Source organism: Alternaria conjuncta, assembly GCF_024043145.1.
Source record: "Alternaria conjuncta strain BMP 0040 chromosome Unknown scaffold_34, whole genome shotgun sequence".
In the NCBI taxonomy this organism is placed as follows: Eukaryota; Fungi; Ascomycota; class Dothideomycetes; order Pleosporales; family Pleosporaceae; genus Alternaria; species Alternaria conjuncta.
In genome coordinates this window covers 32653-48759 of record NW_026250123.1, presented here as the reverse complement: position 1 = coordinate 48759, position 16107 = coordinate 32653, and the positions used below count along the sequence as shown (strand labels likewise).

Here is a 16107-nt window from a genome sequence, read left to right as displayed (position 1 = left end):
CTCGTCCTAACACACACGCAGGACCAGAATGGATGCCTTTTGCGCTACGATGGTACTTTATCACCACCGCTGCCGGGTTTTCTATCACCTGCGCAGCCATCACGTACGCATTGTATCGGTACTCACATAACAACAACGGGCTGTGTGCTGAGGACTCAGCATTGCCGGGCTGGAAGTTCATACCCACGCTGATCGCTGTCGTCTATACACAATTGACCGGAATCATACTCGGTGCTGTAAAACGGACAGGACCTTTTGCAAGAATGGGCAAAACAGACGGACGTATCCCAGTTGCCCGTTATACTTTACTCGAAAAGGCTAAGCCATGGTGGACAACTCTTGCTCGAGGATTTCAAAGGCGAAGAAATGGCGGATCGTGGAATTGGGTTACAATCCTCTCATGCAGCACCTATATTCTGGCCATACTTGGAATCTCACCGATGTCTGCTGCACTACTGAGAACAAAAGAGATACACCGAACAAGTCCGGAGACACTTGCACGACTAGAAATGCGCAACGGATTGATGCTACAACCTCGAGCTGAGCGAGATACGTATCTGCGAACTATGGGCGCGATATTCCAAAATTATAGCTCCTCCCCCTGGATTACTGACGACTTTGTCATCTTACCGTTCTGGCCACAAGATTCAGTTGATACTGGCTCACGTTGGGACCATAAGGTTCAAGATTCAGGAACTTGGGAGGCAAACACGACTGTTTTCCACGCCGATTTAGTTTGCGCCAAACTGGATATGAAGAAGAAGGACATGTATCTCCGACATGCGCCCGAAGAATGGCAGGAAGACGGAGAGAAGTTCTATCAAGCATCTGTTCTCTTAGAGTCCAATAATGGTTGCCAGTTCAACCTCACTGTCAATGTGTCGGATACCGCCCTTACTACGGATTGGATTTCCTGGAGCGACATCAACAATGTCACATCGGACGACTACTCCATGTCAGATGCTATCGTTCAATGGAATGAACACTGCCACGAGGATGAGATTATCATAATGAGTTCGCCGTGGTGGCCCAGGCAGGATATCACGCCGACCGACAAATTCCTACAAAACATGACGATGCTTGCATATGCATGTCATTCAAGCCATAACATGGCCACCATCCCAGCTCGTGCCACAGCCTCATCAGGGACATTGTCCGTCGAGTTCGACGAGAATCTTTTCCACCAAATTCGCACGCCAGTTCCCCCGACCGTCTTTGACTTACTCGAACTACGCAAGGCTTATACGGACATTAAATGGAGCGATTTCGTCCCCCACGAGACCAAGACGTCTGACATCGAGATTGACTTATATGATGTTCCCTTTACGGGCCCAGCTGCGATCTTGGGTGAACCATACAACTTCAGTATCCCACGCATGATGGCTGATTCTCAACTGCCTGTAGTCGCTGCTCAATTCAGACGTCGCTTCTTCGCAGAAATTGTTGGTGGTTCTCTGCAACGCACGGAAGTTTTAGAGGAACGTTCTACGGCTGGTCATCGACTTGGATCTGTCCGGACAGTGCTAGTCAGCGGGCAAGCCGCCTGCATTATATGTGCTCTGTTACTCATTTGCTTTGTATTCTTTCTAGGCATCCTGTGGGGGACGCGAGCGGCTAAGACAACTCTTAACATTAGCCAAGATCCAAGTACACTGCTGGGCACAAGTATATGGGGCAGCGGTGATGCGATAGTGTTGCGCGGTTTCACAAAACTCGACCTCGCCACAAGAAAGACATTGAAAGAAGAACTTGCTGGAAAGGTCTTCTATTCCAAGCATGGCAAGCTTCGAGAAAGTGAGGCCAACATCCAGGACGATCATGAGAGTACGTACTTGCATAACTGTTGGTGTATTTTCTGACACGTGGCAGAAAAAACAAGAGTGCAGTCCTATGACATCGCACCTGTATTACCCATGCTACGACTACGTAACCTGACTTTTCTCATTCTTTACATCCTTGCTCTTCTTGCTGGAATCGTAGTGCTTTACGTCTACGCGCGGAGGTCAGAACTTCACCAGGCTTTCTTCACCTATCGCGCCAACATCAAGCTTCTCGGTCATTCAAACACAGTATCGCCCTTATCTGTCATTCCAACTTTGCTTGCTATTGTTATCACGCTCTGGTGGGAGTCAGTTGACACCACTTGTAGGACGGTACAACCTTACATTAGCATGCAACATGATGCCAAGCGTCCTTCTCAGGGTATCGCATTATCCTATCTTTCATGGTTCTGGCTATTCGCATCGTTGAAAGCTTTAAAGCACCGACATTGGCTGCTCTCGCTTGTTACAATGACGACGTTTCTCCTCCAAGCTCGTAAGTGCACATTCCAAGACTAAGCTGTAACTACAACTAATAGCTGTGATCAAGTCACAATCGCCATGTCCGCTCTCTTTGACTCGGGTAATGGCGTCTTGACTACTTCCTCGGAAATGCCCCTAGCATTGGAACTGCGCAGTGTTCCATTCGTGCAACAAATATCGGTAAACAGAGATCAACCTACCTGGCTGTTCAACTACACCATCGACGAGAAGAGTTTCTCAAGCGACCTTGGCGACTTGGTGTGGGACAATCTGCAGAGCCTGTCAAAAGACTGGATGTACACCGCTATTATACATACTGCGCTAGAGGGCCCAAAACCAGTATGGAGCCAGGATGATTGGAGTTTTGTGCCTGTATCTTCTGATGTGGAAGGCTTCGCCTCGGCTGAGAACAAGAGTGCAGCAGATAGGGGTGACCGCTCCGTGGAGAGCCTGAGAGTCCAAACACCTGCGATTCGTGCTCGCCTGGAATGCAGTGCTGTTGAGTGGCCCAGAAACACGAGCCTGTGGCTTCTGTCGCACAACGACGGATATGGACGTAACATTACTGGACTAGACAACTATTTCACAATAGCACGAGTCGTTGACGATCGCAATTCCACGACGTGGCTTTCTACCCAAGGCAGCATTCCACCGTGCTGCGCCAATCTCACTGGAAACGCAACGTACAATCCAGGCGCAGTTGCTTATTGGACGGAGAATTGGGAGGAAGTCTCTGGCCCCGAAGACAGTCGCGATTATCGTACATCTGGAAACTTTACAGTCAAATGGATCCGAGGCTCTGGAAAGGTTGAACGATTCCTCACGGGTATGCGCCGTAAGCCGGATGTATACATGTTCGTATTTCCAGAGCCGCCCGCTATACAGGCATTGAACTGCATGCCTATCTTTGAGTCGAGCCAAGCAGAAGTTACAGTGGAGCCCAAAACCGGTGTCGTACAACACTACCGCATCCTTGACGTTCCTGTTCGGGAGGATGTCGCTTGGTCTGATACATCCCAATGGCGTGACCCTTACGAAGACGCTCGTTACACCAATTTTAATATCCATCATGACCCTGACTTTGAGGTCAATAGCTCTGAATGGAGGGCTAGCAGTTTCAAGTCTTATGACTACAATATCAACACAACTACTAGGTGAGTTAGACTATAAACATTGGTTTCGTTCCATCTAATAGATCACTACAGTTACGGGCCCTTGTTCGTGCAATGGCTTTTGAATGCCGCAAATATTGATGGGCCTTCCTCTAAGAGTCCACCCAGAACATACGAGAACTCCCCAAGACCCAACCCTCAATATTCAGATGGCAGGGCCTTCAATATGCGAGATAACACAACAGGTCTCAATCTCGATTTCATGTCGTACGCCGCTTACGCACAAGTGGGATTTAATCCTACCGCCCTACTAGATCCGGAAGTCTTGGCTAGAACATCCTCAACTGTCTTCTCGACCTTCTTTCAGCACTTTGTAAACAGCAATCTGTCTCGCGAATCCGGCGGATATGTCTACCAACCTAGGGGCACGAAGCTCAAAATCAACGCCCCAATGGATGACATGCCAGTCCAGTACATGCCTGATGGTTCCATAGCGCCAAAGTTCGAAGACATTGTCCGCAACACCAATGCAACAACAACAGCGGAATTGAGCACCCAGGTCGAGGTTCTCCAAATGAATCTTGTCGCGTTCTGGATCGCCACAAGCATTCTAATCTGGCTTATCATCACCATCGTTATCCTCGGATCCGTGCAAAGAAAATACTACGGCGGTATGATGCGCAACATCGAATGCATTGCCGACGTGTTGGTTCTTATTGCTGGAAGCGAACGTTTGCTTGAAGTTATGAGAGAAAAGGGCTTCGATACTATAGTCAAGGAGGACAAGATGTTGACGCGTATGGGATGGTTTCGAGATGTTGATGGAACTATGCGATGGCGGATTGACTTGGTTGAGGAAAAGCAAGTTAAGGTGCAGCCTATTCGTTTGGGCCCTGGGTATACGCCCGTAATGGATGGCGATGGGGTGCGTGACGTAGATGCTGTGTCGGATCGTAGCGTCTCACCACCGGGTAGCAACGACGAAGGCCATGTAGATGCTGCGTCGGGCGCTGGCGTCACTAGGTCGGGATGAAGTCCTGTCAGCCGCCCACAGAGAATTTGTCGAACTGACTGACGCTATTTGTCCGGCGTTCACCTAGCATACCGATAATTCTGGACGCGTCGTTGTTTGATGCTGCCAGTGTCCCGGGAATGCGATGTATGGTGCTTTTCCGATCGCTTAGACATTGATAGAAGTGAAGATAGAGTTCAGTGTGTCGTGTAGGAACGAAAGCACAGCAAATCATAGAGGAGCGATGAGGGAGAAGGCTACTGTCTGTAGGGAGCTACAGCGCGTGATTGTGTATTGTATTAACCCAATAACTGTTTTGGAGCCTTGCGCTGGTGTTGCTAGTATGCTCAAGGATGCGTAGGTCTTGATGGTGGGGCTAGTTTGGCTGTTCTCTTCCCGACCTGCGCACCTGATTCATATTCGATTACACCTCCCCGTCTTCCACATACGACCATAGGACAATGAGAATTAGGCTTCCCGTCCGCTCAGCCATATACAAGCATTGTACCGGTGGATTAGTAGTTAGGCAGCAGCGACAAACGCCATGCAGATGCTGTGTCGGATGCTAGCGTCATCAGGTCGGGATGAAGTCATGTCAGCCGCCCAAGACTAAATATCGAACTGACAGACGCTGTTCGTCTGGCGTATGCATGCCGATGAGTCTGGACCCACTGTTGTTTGACGCTGCTGGTCTCCTGAGGCGGTAATGCATCTGATGGCTTTGAATGCGATGAGAGCGAGGCTAGAGCTCGGTGTATAGTGTGCCCAGGTGAGGATCATTGCGGAGCAAATCATGGAGAGATGAGGGAAAAGGCTGCTATATTGATGGACCTACAGCGATGAGACAACATGTTGGATTAACAACTGTTTCGAAGACTTGGTTTGCCGTTTTAAGCAGAATTCAGGATGCGAAACTGTCGGTGGTGGGTGTGGATGTTGGAATTGTTTGCGCTCTTTCGCCACAGACAGCGACAACATGAATACCTAGGTACGTAAGTAATAAAACCGCTATGCCTTGTAAGTGCAGCAATACGCTCGTGTTTAAGGACATGCTTATTCGCTAAGCGGTGATAGACCACGTGACTGGCGAATGGATTAGTTTGGTGGTTGCCGAATTGCCAGAACGGCAAATTGCCAACCTGGCAATTCGCGCAAACACCAAGCATCGCATTCTTCGAATTCCCAACACACCTATTTGCCACTCTAGATATTCCTAGATATTAGAAGTAGCAGAATACAAATATCTACAAATTAGTAAAACTTTAAGATACTTAAGATCTTTCTTAAAAAAGAACTATTTAAGACAATTAGTAAAGTATAGTTTTTATAGTATAGTAAAAGTAAAATACTAAAGTAATATAAAAGCTAGTATTTCTATATTAGCTAAAAGCTAGATTAGTAATTATATAAAAGTTATAACTTTAAAAATTTTTTTTTTTTAAATATACTAAAAGCTAAAATAAAAAAAGTAGTAATAATAAAACTTTTAATATAACTAACTAGTAAAATAGCTAAAAGATAAAATAGAAAAAGTAAAAATATTAGAAATTTATATTTAAGCTATTATTAAAATAGTAAAAAGCTATTATAGTAAAAATTAAAAGTAAGATTTTTTATATACTATAATTTAGTAAAGTAGCTAATAACTAAAATAATAAGACTTTAAAAATAAAAAGTTAAACTTTAAAATATTAATAGTTTAACTAAAAAATAATTTAGAACTTCTAGTAAAGTTAAAACTTTAAATCTAATTAATACGTAAATTAGTATAATATTAAACTACTAAAAGCTAAAAAAGTAGACCTTTTTATCTTACTTATAAATAGACTAGCTATTAGCTAAGATAAATATAGTTAAAAAAAGAAAAATTCTAATTCTAAATTTAAGTAAAGTAGCTAAAAGCTAAAATAGTAATAGTAATTTATAGATTTCTTTAATATTAAGTAATTAGTAAACTTAGTAAAAGCTAAAGTAGTAGAATTAATAAATTAAAAGCTTTAGTATTAAGTAATAAGTAAGCTAGTAAAAAGCTAAAGTAGAAAAAGTAAAAAGTAAAATTCTTTAATATTATATACTTAGTAAACTAAGTAAAAGCTAAAGTAGTAAAAGTTAAAAGTAAAAAGCTTTAATCTTAAGTAATAAGTAAACTAGAAAAAAGCTAAAGTAGTAAAAGTTAAAATTTAAATTCTTTAGTATTAAGTAATAACTAAACTAGTAAAAAGCTAAAGTAAAAAAAGTTAATAATTAAATTCTTAAATACTATATATTTAGTAAACTAAATAATAGCTAAAGTAGTAAAAGTTAAATACTAAAAGCTTTAATATTAAGTAATAAGTAAACTAGCTAAAAGCTAAAATAGTAAAAGTTAAAATTTAAATTCTTTAATATTAAGTAAGAAGTAAACTAAGTAAAAGCTAAAGTAATATAAGTAATAAATTAGGTTATCTAATATAAGATAATAATCTAGCTAGCTAGAAGCTAAAGTAAAAATAGCTTATAATACTAAACTTTAATATTAAGTAATTAAAAATTTAAGTAAAAGCTAAAGTAGAAAAAGCTAGTAATAAAAAACTTTAGAATTTAGTAATAAGTAAACTTAGTAAGAATTAATATAGTAAAAATTAGAATTACTAAACTTAAATATTAAGTTATTAGTAAATAAGCTAAAAGCTAAAATAATAAAAGTTAATAAGTACTTACTTATACTTTAAATAATTACTAAAATAGCTAAAAGTTAAAATAATAAAGTAATAAAAGTCTAAACTTTTAGTTTAAGTAATTAGTAAAAAAGCTTTTAGCTTATTAAAGTTTATTAAAAAAAGTAAAAACTATAAGTTTATACTATATTTACTTTAATAAAAAGTTAAATTAATTAATATAGTAATTATAATAAACTTCTAACTATTTAAGCTTATAACTTATTATAGTAAAGTGTTAATATAAAGTAGAGTAATAATATATAGTTAGTAACTCTATATAGTAATCTTATTATAAGTATATTTTCTAAATACTTTATACTTACTATATATAACTATAAAAATTAAAAAAAACTCTCTTTCTAAAATTTACTATAGATATAGATAGTAATAATATACTTATAAAGAGTAATAGTAATAGAGTAGCTTATAACTTATAAAGTAGTTAAATCTTAAATACTAGAAAACTAAAGTTAGCTTAAAGCTAGAGTACTATTCTAAAAGAAGTAATTATTATCTTATTATTATTACTAGTAAGTTAGCTAGTTTTAAAACTAATAAAGAAGAGAATAATTAACTTATTAACTAACCTAAAAGATTTTACACTAAAAGCTAAAGTAGTAGTAAGAATACTAGTAAGTATACTTTATAAAATAATTAAAAAATAGCTAGAAGTTATTATACTATACTGTTGTATGTTTTTGGAAAAATCTTCTTTTTGCCGCCCAAGGTCGGGTTGGCCGTGTGCCGATGTAGTCGCACCTATCAGACCCCCTTGACATTTTTTTGCCAATGCGCGTCAATCTGTACATGAGGCTGCGTGAATGATGACGGATGACAGAGTGTATACATACCCCGCTGTCTGCTAAGACGCTAGCCTCTGCCTGTCCGCATCAGTAACACTGCCGCCTGCGGGACACCTTGGAGGTTTCCTCGATGAACAACAATGTCTATGCCGCAAGAACAGACCGCTAACGACTTGAACACGGCTGCTAGTGCGACGCTCACACATGCTATCTTTATCGTACCCATACTTGTAGTTGGACTCTTCATCGCTTCTCTGTGGACGATCGATCATTACTGGCGAAACCTGACTGTCAGCTGGCTAGCTACAATCAGTGTTTTCTACATTACCGCCACAAACTACCATGGAGCGACTTTGGTGCAGAGTGCGTGGCTCTTCGCACTCACTTCCACATTATTGTTGTGGTCAATCCTGTTGACGCCGGTCCAACTCCTGATCAAGTCTGCGGAGGAAGAAGATGTGACCGCTCAGGTCGACATCATTCTCGACCCAATCAATTGTGGGCTGGGTCGCGCTGAAATTACGGCAGAGTTTGTTGCCAATCCAGCGACCCCATGAATACGTGACTAAGACTTCAGGGTAGTATCATCGCAGTCCATGGACTTGGGTCCAATCCTCGGACTACATGGGTCAATGCAGCTACGGACACGCATTGGCTTCGTGATGTACTTGCTCAGGACTTCCCGAAGTGCAGGATTGCGCAAGTCAATCATGACACAAGGTGGGATGCGCACTCCCCAATCCAAAGTCTAAGAGACTATGGAAACAGCTTATTGCAATCGATCAGCAGCCTTCGTGTTGATGCAATAGTGGGTGTAGCCGACGATATCGATGCGATGTGCTGACGTAGTCCAGGAGCAAGAAAGACCACTGATTCTGATCGGGCACAGCTTTGGTGGTATTCTGATCAAGAAGGTCGGCCTCGAGAATGATCTTGTTGACTCTGTTCTAACAGACGTCAGGCACTTACACTTGCTGCTGAGCGGAACGACAATCCGAGCCTCCGTTCCGTAGCTTCGTCCACAGGAGCGGTGTTCTTCTTTGGTACACCGCATAAAGGGTCAACGTTCTCCCTCCTCGGAACTCTGTCATCGCATTTCTCCTACTGGCTAGGATCACGCTCAGTCCTTCTCGAATTCCTCACCCCAAGCTCCAGCGAGTTACTGGACCTGCATAAGTCGTTCTTGACACATTTCCGTTCAGTGTTTATTTGCAATTTCTTCGAGACCAAGCCCATCCGTATCGGCAGAATACCTTTGTTCTTGGTAGGCGGCCTCTCATTCTTAGTTCGCAAATGGACGGAATGATGTAGCTGACTGGGATGAACAGGTCGTTACGAAGAACTCAGCCGTCATCGATGGACATCGCTCAGTCCCTCTAGCTACCAACCACAAGATGCTTCAGCGTTTTGAATCGGCTCATGATCCAAACTACGGTACCTTCAAGTTATACCTCCAGGAAGGTCTTGGGGTAATCCTGGAGAAAACGACAACTAGGCAGCAGGAGCTGGATCTTAAGTACACTGTACCTTTTCGGCTAAAAGATGCGACGTTGTGTGGTCAATTCATTGGCAGAACGAAACAGTTGACAGAGATATCTGAGTACTTTGAGCAGCTACCAGATGTCCCAAGGAGACAGGTACTCGTTCTCCAAGGCCTTGGTGGCATAGGAAAGACACAGCTGGCGATACACTACGCAATTCAAAGTCAAGAAAGATACACCGCAATCTTTTGGACTAATGGCAGGACAGAAGCTGAACTAAGACTTAGCTTGGCCGGGCTAGCCGAGCTCATCCCACTCCCACATGTCCTAAGCTCGTCCGGAAAGCTCAAGAAAGGCAACGTTGGACTGGACGAGGCAATCGATGCAGTAATGAAATGGTGTGAGCAGAAGACCAACACCAAATGGCTATTGATCATCGACAACGTTGATGCTCAAATGAAGACTGTCGTGGGGTCACAAGAAGGTAGTGACGAATCATACGACATCCGGAAATACATACCATCTGTCAACCGCGGACATATATTGATCACAACAAGACTGTCAAGACTGTGTCGTCTAGGAGTTGGAGTTAATGTGAAGGAAATGGATGAAGATGAAGGATTAGACCTTCTCAGTCGGGCTTCAGGAAGACCAACGGATGAAGAAGGTCAGATGCGAATGTTGCACATGAAGACTGAATGACGCTAACATGCATGACTAAGGCTTTCGAGACATCATCAAGAAGCTCCACGGCTTGCCGTTGGCATTATGCCATGCTGGAGCCTATATCAACGAAGCAGGAATTTCGGCTGCAAAGTACCTCGAGCACTACAGTCGCAAGTCCAGTCTTCTCTTAGAGCAGGAAGACTCCTTCACGTACGAGCACGGGTCGATATCATCAAGCTGGGAGATGTCTTTCGCGGCTGTAGAAAACAGGGATTCATACGCCGGCAAACTGCTAATGCTTTGGGCGTTTTTAGACAGTTTCGATGTGTGGTGGGGCCTATTCCGATCGGCTATGGACAACACGAATGGACTTGGTGTGGTGAAAGGTAGTCTGCAACTGTGGAATACTTCTCAACGAGATGTGACGGGGGACGAGACCGAGACGCAGCCGTCAGGGCACCTTGATTGGCTCAGCACTATCGCAAGCGATGAAGCGATCTTTATCGGGGCTGTCAAAGCTCTGCGCGAGTTTTCGCTCGTCGAGAGCAGTAACGGTGTGTCCGATGGCTTTTCGATACACCCAGTGGTTCATGAATGGTCGAACGGGAGACAAGGCACCCAATTATGGCACGAAAACCTCGACAGGGCTATAACATTGGTCGGTAGAGCTGTGCCTTTGGCTCATCACAGGAATTTCTGGGTCCTCTCACGTCGCTTAACACCAGTGATCGATCACCTGATTCGCGCGATAAAGATCGCAGATCCCCTTCTCTTGTCGGCCTTCGATGCAATGGTCGGTCTCGCGTTTCACGAATTCGATCGCGGAAAGTATAAATCTGCGAGCGCGCTATACGAGATCATCATACCGGGCCTAGAGAAAGCACTGGGGTTGGAGCACCCGAAAACGCATCTCAACATTCATAACCAGGCCATATGCTATCGAGAACTTGGGGAGTACGAGAAGTCAGAAGCAGCCCTCAGATGGAGGCTCGAGATAACGACGCGCGTAGAGGGAGCGGACGCCGTACCCAGTCTAAGGATTGTGTATGATCTTGGACGGCTGTGCATGGTTCAAGACCGAGCTGGTGAAGCATACGATTACTTCACGCAATGCTTAGCTGGGTATTTGCGGACTGAACCTGATTCCATGCGAACGTTCGATACCAAACGCCAGCTTGGCTTGGCAGGCCAACAGATCGGGAAACTGGACGAAGCGCACGCGTTACACCAAGCCGTGCTCGAATACTTCAACAAGGATTTAGGGCCGGATCATGTTTTGACCTTGCTCGCGGTTCGGGATATGGGTGTCGTGTATCATCGCTATGGCCGATTGGAAGAGGCTGTTACATGGCTTCGACAAGCACTTGGATCTCTCGAAAGTCAGACCGAGCCCACGCACAAATGTGTCTTGGAGACCCTGGAAGATTTGGGGAAGGTGTATGAAGATATGGGATGGATTACGCTAGCCGAAGAAGCCTATGTGCGAGCACTTGACGGTTACAATGAGGACTCTATTGGCGTGCCTGGTAAGAAGAAAGACTTGCAGGGAAGTGTGGATCGGCTCCGAGGCATGAGAGAAGGGACAGAACGATAGTGATAGGTGCAAGGGCAAAGACGAGATTGCAAAGTCCAGATCACATCGATCTTGCTCTTGAAGACGGGTAGTCGCCACTGAACCTGAGCGCTACTTCTAATAGGAGCTACTTCTCATCAGCACTGTGAAGCTTTCCTAGCCTTCTTTCTCCTCAAGTCCGCGCAGGCAAATATGACCTCCCTCATAACAAGTAAAGTAAACATAGCCACGAAGGCTGCGACGACAGCGGCAACAAAGATCATCGCGGAGATTGAAAATCCGTGGACAACCGTTCCAGCCCGACTTGGGCCCGCAGTCTTCGCTTGCAATAATACCTGCATAGCACTCAAGACGATGCTCAGCACGGAAAACGCAAACAGGAACGGCCCGTAGAACCGCGCAAAATAGGTCGTATAGTCAGCATGGATCTTCTGGAATGCGAAGCGTCGAAAGATGACCTTGAACCAGAAGTTTAGTCTTCCGACTCTGAGTTCGCCGAAGTGATATCGTGGCGAGACGTCTTTATCGGGTATTGTCTCAAACCTCTGGAGAAACCTGATGAGTTTGGCGTAGCGCGTGTGTTGAGGTATGAGGCCCTTATCCCGTGCGATCTGGAAGTCTGAGCGGTGACGAATAAGGTAGGAATATGATCTTAGATATCCCTTTGCTGCTTCCACAACCTCTGTCCTTGCTGAAGAGGTAGGTGAACTGCTGTCATTGTCGAGAAGATACATCGTCCAGGATGTGTACGATAGAAGTACCTTTGGTATTGGCTTAAGATATACGCGATCATACACCCATGTTAGGTGTAGATCTGGTTTCTCGGTTATGATAATGTTCCTTCCGCGTACGATCTGGTGCGTCAAAGACGATATGTGTGAACTGTCCTGTGTCGCGACGAGCCAGAGGTAAGGCGAGAACTTGTTGAGTTCGCTGGTAATGAGCTCATTCTGTAGGTATGTGCTGATCTCATCTTGTACTCGAGCCCGATTTCCCACATTCGGCAGGGGGATTCGTGGAATACCCGGAAAGCAATCTTTGTGTTTTTGCGTATTCGATGTTTGCGCGCGGCTGAGCGTGGCGTCTCCAGGGCCTGCATGTAGCTTTTTGTAGAGCTCTTCGCTTAGAGAAAAGGGCACAACGGCTGTCATATCGCCCGACTCGAGCAAGGCATCGATAGTAAGGGTTGGCTACTGATGATACATGCGTATACGTGATGGACAACTGTAGGCTGCTGAAATGGGACGCTCGCTGCATATCAATCCGATGAGCAGGCCGTCAGCCCTGTTTGACTCTCAGCTCAGCTCGCGGGCTTGCCCAGCCAGAGCCAAGCAAGCGGGTGGGACAATCATCTTCACACCACACTGAATGCGCTCAGCATGGAGGCAGATAGGCTTATCGAAAGCCATCAACGTCATCTGCGCATACATCGATCTTGATCGTGCATTGCATAGATCACGCCATCGTTGGATGCAATACCGGGCACGTCGGACGTGACCGTCTTCATAGACGGCGACGAACGCGGTTCGGATTGCGGGTGTGGACGCAATGCTCAGTGAGTTGTCCTACTCACCCCAGTGATGTTCATCGTTTTAAGTTGTGTAAGAAGCGATGCATTATAGCCGTTACGATGACGAATGCAGGGTATTCCTGCGTGATCGGACGTGGTGTCTTTTTCGGAAGTCTGGTGTATGGTGAGCGCAAGGCCAGGTTGGTGACCCACTCGCAGTCGCTTTGCATAGCCCATCGAACTCATAGTCGCAACAATTTCATATCGCGTCGAAGAAAATTACCGAAAATTGCGGATGTGTAACGGCGCGCATGATCGTATTGTGTTTGGGGTGCAAGTGACGAGGGAAGCGTGGGCGCCAGCTCGGGAGGTTGGGTGACGCCCGGCGCGCGTTCGTCAACCCCGCCGACATCCACCGGGCACCGCCATTTATTTTCGACGCTGTGTATGCGGATGGCTCGTTATTTCCGCCCACACTCAAGTGTAGAACACACTAGCGGGCTAGGATCTTGCATAAGGAACCATTACTCTCGTTTCCCTGTTGTATGGCGAAAGTGATTCCCTCTGACTGTTGTATGTTTTTGAAAAAATCTTATTTTTGCGTCGGACCGCCGATGTGCCGATCTTATCATGCCCATCAACAACACCTGCACCCCTCCCACAGCCTTTCTTTTTGCGTGCCCATATCCACTTATACAAAGAAGCTTCCCTCGAGCTTGTTACGCGCCATTCTCCTGACTAATCTGCTGCACAAGATCTCGTCTCGCCCGTTGGGCCCCAGTCTCCGTTGTGTCGCCCTTCCAGAAGAGCGACCCAAAAACCCAAAGAGCCCGTATCGCGGTCGCAACAGCAATGACAATATTAGTCATCTGGCCAACTGCCTTGAAGAATGAACTCGGACGAATGTCATATGCCGACATTAAGCCTTCCGCGGCAGACAACGAAAACAGCGAATACAAGCCGGCCTCGATGTACGAGATGCTCGTGGTGGCAGCTATCTGGGAATATTTCAACCCTCCGTACCAGCCGAAGCCCTCCCGAAAATCTTTGATGCCAGGGCACTTCTTGCACCGACTGTGCAGTCGCCAATTCTTGCATGACTTGCAATCGTTCGTACCACACGGCAAACACTGCCTTGACGCCTGTACATTTATTGCGTGATTCTGTCCCATATCTGGCCCTTCATCAGCTTCATCTGGCAGTGAGTTCACCCTACAGGACGCGCAATTGTTCTGTCCACAAGGAGCGCACCATTTGGCATTGCAGTTCCGGCAACCATTGCATTCGTCGCAGACCACACATTTGCAACAATCCGTGCTTCCCTTGGTGCATGTTTCGCACTCCGCACATGGGTATATCTCTTCCTGTCGCTTCGCGTTGTCGAATGAGAAAGCCTTCAAGCTTGCGATAGTAGAGCTGTGTACGATGGTGATAGCTCTCAGCGCATAGTAAGTCCAGATAGCCTGGTGGTCGTCGTGATGCCCCTCGTCGCAATTGCTTATCCATCCCCACCAAAAGGCCGACACGCAGCTGCACTCGTCTGTCGCTAGGCCATTTTTCGTAAAGTTATCGATAAGCATTCCAATTACGGCTAAGCCGGCTGCCTGTCCAGCTATTACCGTGTAGGTTTGCCATCTTGAGGCGAGGGTTTGTTTAGTGACCAATTGGATGGAAAGCGCACTGTTCTGCGCGTCGAGAATCATCATGCCGAGAATCGAATCCACCGGAGAGAGTTGATGAGCGTAGGCGGGTACCAAGAGAGCTATCGCAAGCGCGATGTGGGTTACAAGAAGTCCTGCTCCGACTTCTTGTATGGCAGTGTGAGCTGGACCCAACAAGCCAAAGATGGCAATGAGCCCCAGTATGCCGAACTGCGTCCAAGTTGCAGCTCGAACACCGTCTCCAACAATATCGGCATCTGCGGTCGAGCAGCGATCGTCGAAAGGTCGCATTGTGTAAGGATTTTTGAAAAAGTTAACGAAGCCAAGGACCGCGATGGCGAAGCCCATGGCTCCAGAAATACATTGTGTAACTGTTTCGATTTTTTTCCTCTGTCGCAAAGCAGGAGAGAACTCCACTATGGTCGAGATCACAATCGCACCCGACCTAAGCCCCAGGATGATCTTCCCAGTAACAAGAGCGAGAGTCGACTGCCAAACCATCTTAGCGTTGTGAGCTTGGATGAAGGGGGCGATAAAGGTCCCTCAGGGGCTGGGTGTGAAAGTGATGATGTGTTGCTAGGGCAGTCTGAGAGAATCCTCTCACTCTGAGAGCAGGTCACCGGAGAATCGGAAACATGACTGATATATTCGCGCATTTCATGCACCGATGTGTGCATACGGTGATTGTGGCGGTTGGATTGTCTGGATGATTGGCCTAGAGATGAGGTTGATCGCTTACTGATGCAGTGAGCTGCATGAAGGCGCAAAGCTGAGCCTGATAACCTGCACTCACTTACCCCGCACCCAAAGACGTGGTTCCTCCAGTTGAAGAAGTCAATAGGCTTCCTCGCGCCCGATGTCAAGCATGAGGGGCGAATAAACCTCATAAGCTCCAAGTATTCTCCATCATTAGCAGCTGCAAAGCCTCGTCTTCTGGGAGATTCGTCATGGCTTCCCAGTTCCGATGGCCCTTCTCTATGAAATACCTATATACTGTGGATGAGTTCAGACCAACCTCACACCCGCCGTCGTCAAAACCGATGGCTGCTCCAGAACAGTCTAATCAGAGTCGCACATTCACATGGCCGTTCTCTTGGAAGTACCTCTACACCGTTGACGAATTCAGACGGTTCGCGTCATCGCAATCACCATCCTCATCATCAAAAGTCGCCGATATCGCCGATTCACAGGAAACCAGGAGTATCATACCCGTCGGAGCTGGGTGCCTTCATCCAAGCGCAGATGTATTACGACCTACTGATTCAGGTTACAACGATAGTGATGAGG

The 16107-nt window shown here is 45.6% G+C and overlaps 2 protein-coding genes across 2 annotated transcripts; both read left to right on the top strand.

The window, feature by feature from the left end:
* Positions 1–752: 752 nt before the first annotated feature.
* J4E85_011365 (uncharacterized protein) lies at positions 753–4448 on the top strand (the record flags this gene model as incomplete). Its single annotated transcript, XM_051475568.1, has 4 exons — positions 753–1824; positions 1870–2002; positions 2360–3457; positions 3509–4448. The coding sequence occupies 4 exons, from the start codon at positions 753–755 to the stop codon at positions 4446–4448; spliced, it is 3243 nt and encodes a 1080-aa protein (XP_051320583.1).
* A 4875-nt stretch (positions 4449–9323) lies between these two features.
* On the top strand, positions 9324–11670 carry J4E85_011364 (uncharacterized protein; the record flags this gene model as incomplete). Its single annotated transcript, XM_051475567.1, has 2 exons — positions 9324–10077; positions 10142–11670. The coding sequence occupies 2 exons, from the start codon at positions 9324–9326 to the stop codon at positions 11668–11670; spliced, it is 2283 nt and encodes a 760-aa protein (XP_051320582.1).
* Positions 11671–16107: the final 4437 nt, after the last annotated feature.